Genomic DNA, 14,407 nt, shown 5'->3' on the forward strand with positions numbered 1-14,407 from the left:
GATGCATTTGTTATCAACAGCTGTTTTATGGATTATCATGGAAAATTATGAAATTATCAGTGTCCTGCATTTTTCCTGCATTTTATTTCCTCTGACATCACTCATTACAATAACCCCACAACCATGATATATACCTGTAACTCAGGACAACACTTTAATGCTTTTGATAAATTGCAATCCACAATAGCTTATGCAATAACCATTTGCTAACATTTAAAGAGTCCAGACTCTTAGAAAACACAGACGGCTTAAGCTTTTTGAGAAGCCCACAGGTCAGTATATTCATCTCTATTACTAATAAATATAGGTCACATATCATGCTAATATTCTTAATTATGTTTTGAAATCCAACAATCAATAACATGGCAGTTCACAACCAGGTAAAGAAGCATGATGCTTTTTATGGTTCACAGTGGAGAATTAAAAAGCTCAGCATTTATCTATAATGACTATAGATTGTTTAAATAAATGGTCAAAATTGTACAGCACTTTCAGCAGAGGGAACAAATTGTGAATTGACAGATAAACTGTATAAATTCGCTGTAAATATGGTTCTTTTACTGTAGGACACCATTAAGACATGTCCTTGAGTCTAAGCAATTATTGACCTTTACAGCCTCTTCATGTGTTGTACTTCCTTTCTGAAAGTGGATATAATAATAACAAGGAAAAATACTTATTGTTGAGAATGGAGTGCATAATGAGGTAAGACTAGATGGAAATTTGTAGAAAATAGGAAGCTATTGCAATCATTTCAATAAGTATCAAGGACTAAAGATGACAAAGACTGCATGGTCCACTTCTGGGTTTTCTCACTCCTGGTTATGAAGTCAGACAATCTTTATAACAGGTGTACTTTCTTCCCAGTCACACTTTCAGGAGTGTAATTTATTATGGATCTTGCAGTATGCAGGTAACTGAGTCATATCTACAGATATGTGTCAATGAAGAGCTATCAGAGCTTTTACAGTCTTTCTGCAAAGGGCAATAAGCAAAATGTTACAACCCATTTAGCAATAAACTGTGCATTTTCTCTGCAAGGCTTTTCCTGCATTTTTTATGTGCATCATTTAACCTATCTCTAAATTTAATTCTATATTCTCTGGTAATTTTCAAAATCTGAGTTGGAGCCCAGATGGTTTCTGTTTTCTCCATGGGCAGGAAAATATATCTCAGTATGAATCACTTTAGCGATGCAGAAAGAAGTGGAAAAGCAGAATATGCATTTCAAAAGCAAGAACTGTGAGAAATGATGCGCTGTATGGGAGCTGCTTGTGTCCATGTATGCATCATTTAAGAAGGCGCTGAGATAATCTCAGTCCTATTGCAGAATGCAACTGAAAGATAGCTACAAAATGGTGCAAGTTAAAGAAACTGTTTTTGTTCAACCAGCTCTTCCTTCAGCAATCATTCCTATATATATTCTAGTAATTCATATTTCCATCATTGTAGAAAACTCTGCAGATTTGAAATAACAACAAAAATCCAGGGGAGGAGGGCAGACTGGATTTCCTTGTCTTGGGGAATGCAAGGATCTGTTAATTTCAGTTCCCTCGGTCTTTCATTTTTCTAATTCTCCATTCAGTTTTTCACATTTTTTGCAATTTGCTTTATAAAAAATCCACCAGCATTTTAGTGCGATTTCCCTCCCTAATAAACACATTGGTATATGCAATTTTGACTAATGCACACATTTTTGAAATTTATCCAATGTAGTGCATTTTTGTATGTTATTTTCACTAATATCTTAATTATTATGCACAGCTTTCACCTAATACATGGTTTCAGAAATGCATTGCAAAATATGGATAGGTGTGTTTATGTTTGCATATAGTTTCAGAAAGTGTGAATTTGATAAATTTGGCTTTGAACACATACTGAATTGAATTTCTCTTCCATCCCTAGCTAATCTTAACACTTCCAATAATGATGATGATAATAATAATAATAATAAAAAAAAAAATAAAAAAATTTATTTATATCCCGCCCTCCCCAGTCGAAGCCGGGCTCAGGGCGGCTAACAACAATAAAACAGTACAAAAGTACAGCATAAACAACACTCTAAAATCATTCATTATAAAATTAATTAATTCAAGCCACTGGCAACCATTGGGCCAGAGCTCCGCGAAGATTGCCGAGGGAGGGAGTCAGGCTGTGCCCTGGCCAAAGGCCTGGTGGAACAGCTCTGTCTTGCAGGCCCTGCAGAAAGATGTCAAGTCCCGCAGGGCCCTGGTCTCTTGTGACAGTGTTCCACCAGATCGGAGCCACAGCCGAAAAAGCCCTGGCTCTAGTTGAGGCCAGCCTAACTTCTCTGTGGCCTGGGACCTTCAAGATGTTTTTATTTGAAGACCGTAAGTTTCTCTGTGGGGCATACCAGGAGAGGCGGTCCCGTAGGTACGAGGGTCCTAGGCCGTATAGAGCTTTAAAGGTTAAAACCAGCACCTTAAACCTGATCCTGTACTCCACCAGGAGCCAGTGCAGCTGGTATAGCAATAAGCAATATTTTCTCTCTCGGGGAACAGCAAAGTCATAGATAGGACTTTTATGTCTATCCCAAATAATGACATGTCAAAGATGGTATATTTGAAGCAAACTCATCCAAGGTCTACATATATTAATAAAATTATTTTCTATTATAAAGCAAATAAATGTAAATATACTGAAGAGGTAAAGATCATGGTTCAATGATAATATAAGATTCATCAGGTGCTGTAAAGACAAAGAAATGTTTATATAGCTTTCTTTTGCGACTTGTTGAAAAATGTAAACCACATACCTTATGACACATGCATAAAGCCCACTGTCTTGGGGCACTGTTGGACGAAACCAAATGGCATCTTCCTCTTTACTCATTCTAGTTCCATCAAAAGCTATAGGCTCCTCAAAATCTCCAGGTCCAGAGCTTTTGTACCACATTAAACTGAGTCCAGCACTTTGTGCTAGGGTGTAATTAGCTCTTATATATCCATAAAACAATGCACACTTTATACGAACAGGTTCTCCCACTAAGACTTGATACTTCTTGTAATCCACTGACCAGTCAGTACATCCATCCGCTAAAAGAGAAAAGAAGAAGAAAAGACAATTATGTGGTATACTGCTGAATATACAGCACAGTTCCTACTTAATTTGTAATCGTACTTCTTTGAAATTGTCATGCCAGAGTTATTGATTCAAAGCAAAATACTTTAGATTGGTTTCACTGAATATGCAGCCAAGACTGACCACAAAAATTGCTTTCCCTATTGGTGCCATATTTTCCACAGTGTGGGACAATCAGCAAATCTCATCAACCTACTGGATAATTTAAGTGATAAGTAAGAAATTATCCTTTCTCTTCACTATATCCTTAGGCTGAATTATCACAAAATATTTGATTGAAATATGTGCAACAGAGTCCATCTAGCCCAGAGGGTGTCATAATCACTGAACAGCATTAATCAAATATCTTCAAGTTAATAACAGAAACGAAAGAAGGGAATTATCCCATCTTTTTAAAAATGTGGCAAGTTAATGGCTGCAAACTGGAAAGTTTAGGTTAGATCCTAAGTTAGGGGGAGGTGAGGTATTAATATTAAGCCTAATTGCACAGCAGAACAAAATGTCAAGATAAATTATTCAGGTCATTATGACTGGGTATTCAACAGCAAATTTACTGGAAGTATCTGACTTTTCTGTATTTAAAATTACTAGGAGTTAAACAAAATCATCCAAGTGATTATGTGAGTGAGTGTGTGTGTGTGTGTGTGTGTGTGCGCGCGCGCACACACACACACACTTATAAAGATTATAACTGCTAAAACTATCTAATCTAATCTGATCCTGTGAAATAGAACAGGTTATTTACTTTGAGGAGCACCGCTTTCCATTTAATCTACTTATTTATGATGATATGAAAGGGGAGGACAATATTCTAGACTCCTGTCTTGCTTGCAGCCAGCCAGAGCTGAATATGCAATTCTTAGTTTCTCTCCTTGAAAGCTTGAGGCAGACCTAACTCTAAATTTGGAGGTCAGATCTCTACTGCCTCCCCCACAAGCCAAGCTCCCTGCAAGATCCTTCTGATTTTGGTAGTGGCAAAGAGGAAAAAATAGATACAGTCCTGAAGTGAGTGGAACCCAACATTTGACCATTTGATGACTGGATAGAGGACAATAACTTCCTCCTTAGCTGATCTGCATGGACTGTGCACCTGTGTGAGTAAGAGTGCGTGGAATGGCCACATCCAATTTTGGCCAATCGAACCACTTGTATGTGGCTCCCAGGGGGTTGGCCAAAGTTGAACGTAGGCTTCAGGCCATAAAAGGGTTAACCATCGCCTCCTTAGATCATTGCTGAATGCTAGACAGTATGATAGACATGATCCCACAGCTAGGTAAAACCTTAAACAACTCCAGAGTCCAAGTTACAAGAAAAGCTTTATTTAAGTCAGTATGAGAAAAAGGGAGAAAAAGAGAGGAGTTTTAAAAGAAGGGGGGGGGAGTATTCACTATCTTGAGTAATGTACAAATATCTTCAGTTAACAGGAAACCAGCATGGGTTATCCCAGGCCATGCATCAGAAGGCTTAAGAGACAAAAGAACATGACTTTTTTTTAGCCCCTGGAGATTCAAGGCAGGCAGGGCTGTTAGTCAGCTAAAAAGAAGACCAACTAATCAGCAATGTTAAAAAGCAGAGGGGGTGGGCCTGCAAATAACACTTTTGCCAAGTGTTTTAAGACAGTTTCCCCACTCCTATTTGAGGCTCTGGAGGCTGACATGGGAGTACAGGGGCTATATTAACAGCAAGAAGGCTTAGAAGCTGTTGCAGGTCCCCAAGGGTGTGACTGCCAGCTGGCTGTCCAGCGAATGGAAGTCCCTTCACAAGGGATTTGGAGAAGTCAGTGGGGCTGCCCACCTGTCAATCATGTGGTATTATAATGGTGTCATGTGGCTGACAGGTGGGTAACCCTGCCAACCTCTAAAAATTGACCCATGAGGCTACGCTTGTCTTGGGAACAGTGGTAATTAGATGGCTACAACAGCTGTGATAGCTCTGTTCTTAGGAAAGTGAAGCTTGTATACATAAAGAACTATCTATATGTGGCTTTTGTTCATGAAGTGTATATGATGGCGGGTTCAAAACACATATAACAGTTCATGATTAACTCAATTTTCCAGCCCATTCCATATTCCACTTTGCAGCTGCATACAAGTGTTTTGGATGAAACACTTGCATAAATTATACATAGACATGGGGGGGAAACATTTTGTGTCATAAGCACAAGGAGCATGAACATTGTCTGTCCCCTATTTATACAGGTAGTCCCTAAGTCCTCAATTACATAGTTCAGAAATATGGAAGAATTTATTATCCATTATCCATTTTCATTCGTGGTTAACAGAAGTTTGGCTATGCAGAATTGCTAGACTTCAGTTAGCTCAGCTGATAATATATCATGCTGTAACACTCAATGATTATCCATTTATTTGTGGCACTTAAAATCCACATCTGCATATTTATTATGTTGGAAACCACTTTGCTTTCAATCTGTTCAATGAGTTCACCATGCTTTTAAATTTCAAAAAATACATACTATAAAGGAGTATTCAAATGAGTCCTGGGAAATGCGAAATATTTTTAAATCTTATGATGGTTGGCTTGTTTCAACTGCAACAAATTCAGAATATCAAAAGCTAAAATACAGAGACTATTATCATCATAATAGCAATACTGTATCAGGAATCCAAGTTTGGAGAAATAGCAAAAGTCTCATCAAAAGTACCTTACACTTACTGTTAAACACTGAATCCATAATCTTAGGCACACAAACCGAAACTCATCCTGCTGAGCTAGTGAGGGATAGATGTGTGACTTCTAGAGAAATGTAATCGCTAAGAAGGCTTCCCAGCTACCCCACATTTTCAAACCATGATTGGATCCTGCCAGTCCTTGATAATTCCAGGTCAGTCCTGAGACCTTGTCTGATCAAGAGGCACCACTGTCTTTTTCTACCACTATGAACCTGGAAATACATTACATACACCAAATGTAGTAGACGTATGTAGCTAACATTTACCTGTTCTAAATTCTGAATCTCTGCCAAGAATATAAGATTGAAGGGAAAAAACACAGGATAGAGATTTTGCTGAACATTTTTTTTATCATTTCATTATTTGTCTATATTTAAGTTTCTCCTTAGAAGCCTCATTCTGTGCCCCAAAAGTGTGGGATGCCTTTCCCTGGTGGTTTTGCCCAGTATCTTGTCCATGTGATGGGCTTGTGGGGAAAAAGCTGTCCCATGAGTCCTTGCAAAGAGGAGGGAAAAGCCTATATGAGACAGTTTCCCCTGGAACAGCTTCCCGTTCATCCTCAGCTTGGAGCCTTCACTGAACAATTTTGGGTTGCTGGTTAACAGGACCAGAAATGGTTTTTTTCTTTCAACCTGATTGGCACTTGGTTGAGGGTATTTTGCCTTTCCATCAATGAAATTATGACCTTCCTTTGTTAGGCAAAGAAGTTGTTTCTTGAGGGCGGAAATGGCATTGGGCAGGATCAACATAGTATAGGAGGCCCCCATAAGGGGTCTGAGGGGAGGATTGACCACAGCACTCCCAAGCTTAGGTTGGGGTATCTGCCTGGCTAGAATCTGCACCTGGGTCACCCAGTGAAAACTTGCTTGCCCTGCCTGCTGCTGTCAATAAAGAATTGGCCTGATTTTATCCCACCACCATTGTACAGTCTGGTTATTTTGCTGCTCTCATGGGTCACATAATGCGCTTGCCTGGGCAATGTAATTTTCATCTGGAGTTGCAAGCAGAGAGCAGGGAAAGTTATTCCTGCACAAAAATAAGCTGAAAAAGCAGCAGACAGTTATATCTGTTCTCCTGTGTTTTTAATTGAAATCCCATTCTCTCTGCTTATCTCTGGGAGATCCTTCAGTATTCTCAATAGGGGTGTGCATCAGATTTGGGCAGATTCCATATCTGAAACCAAATCAGGCTGTTTCTGAATGATTTGGGATTTTGGAACTAAAGATCCTTCCAAAGAAGTAAAAACCAGAATTCTGACATTAAAAAGCAATAACAGTACAGTATGTCTGCAAAAAAAATATGAAACATGGCTCTCCAAGCTTTCAGTATAAGATATATACTCTAGGATAGAGAGAGGGCAAAGGGGTAACTCTTTGGCCTGATTTTTAATATGCGAGGGCTCTCCAATCACAGTGCTTTAGGGGGAGGGATTTTGCAGTAATATATCACCTTATTCTTGCTTTTGGTGCTATTTACTAATTCTGCTAGTGGTACTTGCTGAAAAAATGCTGAACGTTCAAATCTTTCTACTTCTGTGTCATATGCCTAGACATCCACTCTTGTCAAATCATTTTTGTCACCGCAAGAAAAACCCTGTTGTTATTTATCTAAAATTTTGCAGGATTTATCCCCTTAAAAGGAGCTGCCAACCTCGCAAATTTCACCCACTTCTGCTTTTAAAAATAAAATAAAAACTTGAAAGGTGAGGAAGAACACAAATCCCAGACTCTTCATGTGAAAATTGGCTGACCTTAACCACTCTTGGAGGACAACTGTGCTTGTAAATCTATCCAATTATGTCAAAAGGGGGTGGGGAGTTATAGCTGTGCTTAAATGTCCCCAATAATAGCAAAAGGAAAGGCAGAAAGTTTTGGATATACAGTGGTACCTCAGGTTACATACACTTTAGGTTACAGACTCCGCTAACCCAGAAATAGTGCTTCAGGTTAAGAACTTTGCTTCAGGATAAGAACAAAAATTGTGCTCCAGCGGCACGGTGGCAGCAGGAGGCCTCATTAGCTAAAGTGGTCTTCAGGTTAAGAACAGTTTCAGGTTAAGAATGGACCTCCGGAACGAATTAAGTACTTAACTAGAGGTACCACTGTACTGAATAATGATTTGGATTTGAACCTGAGCCAAATTGAAGCTTCTAGATTAATCTAAACCAAACTGCTCTGTTTTCTGAAGCACTGTATCAGGGTTGAAATGAAACCTTTTCAACAGCTAAAGCTTGTAGGCTAAAGCTTGGTTCCAAATGACAATCACTTTTCAAGTGTAATGTTTTATCAAGTCTTCATTGCTTGCCTACAATATGGATTATCAGCCAACTGCTCATGTTCCTGTATCTGGTTCTTTCTAGTCCTTTTCTGTCATCCCCTAGACATGCACCAAAGTACACACATTTCTCAAAAAAGTGTTCTTATTTTTATTTTTTTAAATTTAGGCTAGTGATCAGAGACAGGTGCTACTAGTGGTGGTTATTTCAGCATTTTGCTACTCATTACCACTTTCATTTATGTAAATTCACCATATTTATGTTTTAACTTATTACCCACCCAGAACTGAATGAATAAAAAAAATCTGTAATTGCCTGCCAAACTTATTATAATCAAGGTCACTGTGGTACCTATGAAGACTATAAACCATGAGAACTGTATATAGAAATGGGTGGCTAAAATGTATTATTAATATGAGTTACATGTAGCCATGCATATGAACTATACTTGAGAAAAACTTTTCTAAAAGCTATTCCAGATAAATGCAGATGCAGCAGTAGTTGGGGGAATAAACATTCAAAGGATAATAATGAATGGATTAGCAAAAAACTAAAAACAGGATCTATTTATATTTTGTTGTAGAGGTTGCTATGTCTGGTCATGTTCGAAATCTTCATTAATGACTTAGAATAAAAAGCAAATAATACACATGAGCAGTAAACTTGCAAGTCAGGTGGCTAGAAATTGTAAAAAAGAACAATTTGTCCTATTACTATATTGTTCACTACACTTATCAACTTCTTTTTATCTGACCATTTCCCCTTCTTCAGTCCCATCTGTGGAATAAATTGTTGCAGTGATGATGAACTGATAGATTCACTAGGCTCAAACTTCCCTCTGTCTAAATTTCCATTACCACACCTTCCTACTACCAATCATACTTCCTTCTTACTTTTATAATTGAGGAAACACTTGAATTATTAAAAAAAATGAAACTTCAGAGATCCTTTCAATGAAGTGGCTGAAGTACCTAATCTCTGTTTTAAGCTGCAAACAGTTATTGCACCTGATAATAGCACAATGTAGGGAATAAGATGAATATCATTTACCCAGTTGTTTCCTTGAATAGCTTTTGCGGATGAAGTAAACCACAGTATATCACTGTCCTCATAATGAGATCGTTCTGCTGGATAAACAAGCTCCCTGCAGGCTTTACCTGCTGATCAGACCCAGCGAACCAAATATTTAACCATTCTGAGGGGGCCCTCGCCGCCATCCTCAAAATTGCACACACTGATTCAAGGGAAAATTTGATTCAGAGAAGTAGAAAATTGAGCCACTAACTCCTGGGTCTGTTGCTACAACCTGGTTTAATAACAGAGCTTCAATTCAATTTCTACGTTATGTGAGGTAATACAAGTCCCAGAGTTTCCAATACAGCTCAAGAAATCTAAATTCCTGTTATATCTTACCAATTTAAGTAGAGAACTAAAACAAACCAAAAGTCCAGAAAGGGAAACCGTACAAACAACATGTAAAAAGGACTGTAATAAAAACCATAGAAGATATGAGAATTTTTACATGCCTGTATTTACAAACAACATGAAGGCATTTAAGATAAAGATCTTTTTAATCCTTCGTTCATATCATAATTGCCAGCTAGCACGCCTACTGTACCATGGCCAGCTATCAACAAAACTAGTATGTTCAGAAGCATCTTTGTATATTTTACAAATTGTTTCTTTTTATAAGTTTAGCACAATGATTTGTAATATAGCAAATGAGGTAAATAATATTTGTGAATTTGTTTCAGACGTGCAGAGAAATTTTGGGAGGGGCAAGGGAGATAATATGTGGAGATGCTGCATTACGAATGGATGAACCTGTCAATTCTGGCATCTCTCAATTTCTCATTTTCCCAGTCTTAAATTCATTCCACATCAGTGGTTTTATTCTGTTTTTTTTTTTAATTAAAAGGTCCTTACGAAAATTGTAAATTTGTCCTAAAATGCTAAATTTTGCATGCAATTTTGCCAAATATAAACATTTTTGCAATCATCTCTAATATAATGCATTTTTGTATGCTATATTTTCTGACATATACATTTTAGGTGTACAGTGGTACCTTGGGTTACAGGTGCTTCAGGTTACAGAAGCTTCAGGTTACAGACTCCGCTAACCCAGAAATAGTACCTCGGGTTAAGAACTTTGCTTCAGGATGAGAACAGAAATCACGCGACAGTGGTGCAGTGGCAGCGGGAGGCCCCATTAGCTAAAGTGGTGCTTCAGGTTAAGAACAGTTTCAGGTTAAGAACGGACCTCTAGAGCGAATTAAGTTCTTAACCCAAGGTACCACTGTACTCTCCCTTATATTAAAAGTATTTTTGAGCTCAAATTTTGCATAACAAAATTCAAAGAAGTGCAAAGTGTCCGACTCTAGGGTTGCGCGCTCATCTCGCTCAAGAGGCCGTGAGCCGGCGCCGTCCTAAGACACTTCCGGGTCACATGGCCAGCGTGACGAAGCTGCTCTGGCGAGCCGGCACCAGCACAGCACACGGAAACGCCGTTTACCTTCCCGCTATAAAGCGGTACCTATTTATCTACTTGCACTTAAGGGTGCTTTCGAACTGCTAGGTGGGCAGGAGCTGGGACCGAACGATGGGGGCTCACCACGCCGCGGGGATTCGAACCGCCGACCATACGATCAGCAAGCCCTAGGCACTGAGGTTTTACCCACAGTGCCACCCGCGTCCCTCTTGCTTGCCAGTAGTACATATTAAAAGGAACTAGTGGTTGTAGTACTGTGTGTGCAGCTATCTCCTGGGGGGCAAGCTTCAAGTTTTGCAAGAGAGCAGCTTCAGTCTCCAGCTAGTAAGCCATGGTGCAAAAGTGTGGGAGCGCTGCAGAATGGAAAGAGGAGGCTTTGGGGGAGGCAAGGAAGGGGGGGTGAGATGAGCCAGTGTGGTGTAGTGGTTAAGAGCGGTAGTCACGTAATCTGGGTAACCGGGTTCGTGTCTCCGCTCCTCCACATGCAGCTGCTGGGTGACCTTGGGCCAGTCACACTTCTTTGAAGTCTCTCAGCCCCACTCACCTCACAGAGTGTTTGTTGTGGGGGAGGAAGGGAAAGGAGAATGTTAGCCGCTTTGAGACTCCTGAAGGGGAGTGAAAGGCGGGATATCAAATCCAAACTCTTCTTCTTCTTCTTCTACCGCCACCGAACTTTCTCTCATTCCAAAGACATGTTTCAAACAGTCAAAAACACTCAAGGAGAGTGCTAATCAGGATGGGGGTGTGTGTGGTTTGAGCCCCAAGAGAGCAGCCTGGAGGGCTGCATTTGATTCCTGAGCCCGATATTCCCTGTCCACATTCTCACCTAACACCCTTAACAAACAACAGGGGGACACAATTTTCTAGTTCGCATCAGGTAGCAAAATATCTTGGGCTATTCCTGGTATTGGAGCACTCTGGGGAGGAACCCACAGCACCACGGAGAGCTCCTAGAGAGCAACTTCTCCCAGAAAAAGTTGGGCATTAACTGAGATTTTTGGAGTCTCTGTCTCCAGTCTGCCTCTGCTAGGCTCTGCTCCCTTTTGAAGAACTAGAATCTCTAAAGGGCTAATTCTGTGGCCAGAAGAAAGGCAATTCTGCATTGGACTGGCAAGGTAGTGTGGGAAGCACAATTATCCAAGAACAGGAGAAGGTGCCTATGAGGTCCTGGTTCCAATTCTATGGCCCCTCGTGTCATGGCATCTGGTTCAGTGTGCTGCAACCTACTAGATTTGGGTCTAATATAATCCTGTTCACTAGATTCCAACTTGGTGCCCTGGTTGCTGCTGGACTCCACGCTCATGTCATCTTCTCCTCACCATTCATACACACTCCATCTTAGTGTGGGGGGATAGAGAGCTTTAGATTCCCCATTCTGGCTTGTTGAGACTTCAGTGTGGCTTTCCCTATTGGCACCGGGAACAGCTAAGTAGCACACAGAGCTGTTATATGAGCAGCAAGGAGGGGAAGGGATGAATCAGCTAGGGAGAAGCTGCGTGGTAACTAGTTGTAGGTCACATGCATCTGCAGGCCTAGGATTCCCCAAAGTGAGGGCTCTGAAATGCTCAACACTTCCTCTGCAAAAGTTGATGGAATAAATCAGAGAAATCCATATATTTCAGCTTAATCAAGAGTCTCTAGGATGGTTCCAATAGACTTTGGTGTGAAATGTAGTTTCAGAATAAGCTGTCTGCAGATCTCATGGTTCAAAATATATGTGCAGCTTCTTCCCTTCCCTTTCAATTCACATTGCACTATGTATCCTCATGAAACAGTTTTGTGCTTATAGGTAATTTTGCATAGTTGACTCGGAAGTTATATGCCATGGGGGTAAATACAGTGAATTGGTAAAGTAACCTCAATAGGCAAAGCTAATGATAAATGCTGTATCTTTACTGGAAACACATTATAAGATTGGCTGTTTCAATCAAAACACACTTTAAGGCACAGGGAAAAAAATATACTTTGGCTATAGCCGAGCATGTGAAAACCAGACTTGGATTTTCAAAAGAGGTTAATGGAGTTCAGTACTCAAATCTCATCAAGATTTATAGAAATTAGATGCAAAACTCCCTTGCCTCCTATAAAATTCCCAGACCTGGTTTATTTGATAGCTGGCAATTCCAGGTAATTGATTCACTCTCTCTGTCTCCCCCACCCTTGAAAGAAAACAAACTGGTAGTATAAGAGATGGAAAAACCAACCCCTTAAACAACCCTTATACATGCCATAAAAATCAAACATACACAAAAAGGTGCTTTTTATGACACATTCACAGAATGTGTCAAATGTTACTGTCTCCACATTCCTCTCCCTCACCTCCTCTCTTCAGGTGTAATAATTTTCTTCTTTGTGTTGTCGTACAAATCCACTCTCCTACTGACATTAATATAGCTAAAGGAATAAATGTTGGTTCATACTTATCTAGGAGATGATATATTGCCTTTTCCTGCTTCTATCTAAATGCTCTAAATCTGGGAATCTCTCAGATTTCATCACAACTGTGACCTACCAATCCTATCTGCATATTACAGTACAAGTGTTGGCTGCTTCAACATGGCATATAAATACAATTTCTATTCTATTAAAAATCCATAACCAAATTTTTGAACACAGTCCTTCAGGGCTGTACCACATCTATGCTTGGATAGCTACTACACATTGGCTCTTTAGACTTGACGAGGAAGTGAATGTCAGCTGCATCATCAATGACCATCATGCCAGAAGCTCCCCTCCTTTCCCTATTCTGACCCTCCCCTTGAGTTTGTTTGCTACAACACATAGAACGATCAACTCTGGTTCCTCCCACTATTAATCTGCACCTAACCAGCCCATGACAATGACATTCTTATTAGATTTATATTTAAATCTACTGTACCGAGTAGCTAAAATCAAGTTGAATATGTGACAGCTTTCATTCAGGCAGCAATTCCTAAAAAATTTTATGCAGCACACTAGTGTGTCCCATATACAGTGGCAGAAGTGTGCCTGTCTTTTCCCCATCCAGAATGACCTGTCTTTAGCTGTGATTCCTACTGTGCAGGGGGTTGGACTAGATGACCCTTGGGATCCCTTCCAACTCTATAGTTCCTTGATTCTGTGAATTCTACAGAGATGGATAATCCGGCACTATGTTTTCTTAATGCACCTTTGAGATGTCTTATTTCACAAACAAAATTGTCTAAGGCTTGCCAGTGCATGAACACCAAGTGAATGGAAAACCATTTAAACGTGTATGTTAGTACTTACAGGATTCACAATCACAACATGAGTGGAGGATGTAGGTCTTGCATACCTGCCCTTCCTCTTCCACCTCCCCATGTTGAATAGAACATCATGTTCTCATCATGTTCACCTGACCTTCAAACTGACCATTCAACAAGGGAAGGTTGGAGTAGAGCAGGTAGTAACGGAGTGCATAGGGATATTGGGGAGGCAGTAGTGAGAACAGCCTGAGAATACTCCACATGTGTTATTTCCAAATTAAAAACAGGATAACAGGAGGAACACATCTGATGGATGTTCTATTAAAAGGAGCTATCACTGAACTCAAATTTCTCTTCTCTTTTCTCATGTACACTTATTGCTCATCTGGAAATAGACACTCCATACTCTCCAATAGCTTTTGACTGCTTTCTTCACCAAAGGCTCCTGAGTAAATTTAGCAGTCATGGAATAAAAGGATGGAGACTAATATATCAATAACTGGTTTAATAGTTTAATAGAGACCAATAATAAACTGAAGGATGTAAAAGATGGCGTCTTTCAGATCTGTATCGCAACCAGTTGCTTTTAACTTGTGCATAAATGATCTGGAGTTGAGGGTGAGTAGTGAGGTGATGACGTTTTCTG

The 14,407-nt window shown here is 39.8% G+C and overlaps 1 protein-coding gene across 4 annotated transcripts in view; it reads right to left on the bottom strand.

Moving 5' to 3' along the window:
- IL1RAPL1 (interleukin 1 receptor accessory protein like 1) overlaps window positions 1-14,407 on the bottom strand; it is a 658,802-nt gene that overhangs the window by 330,768 nt on the left and 313,627 nt on the right. For all 4 annotated transcript variants that reach the window (XM_081003463.1, XM_081003461.1, XM_081003460.1 and 1 more), the window contains one exon: window positions 2,777-3,056. In XM_081003463.1, coding sequence (XP_080859589.1) covers window positions 2,777-3,056 — 280 coding nt within the window. The remainder of the gene's footprint in view (window positions 1-2,776; window positions 3,057-14,407) is intronic.

Source organism: Podarcis pityusensis (assembly GCF_964106645.2).
Source record: "Podarcis pityusensis genome assembly, chromosome: 4".
NCBI classification, from domain to species: Eukaryota; Metazoa; Chordata; class Lepidosauria; order Squamata; family Lacertidae; genus Podarcis; species Podarcis pityusensis.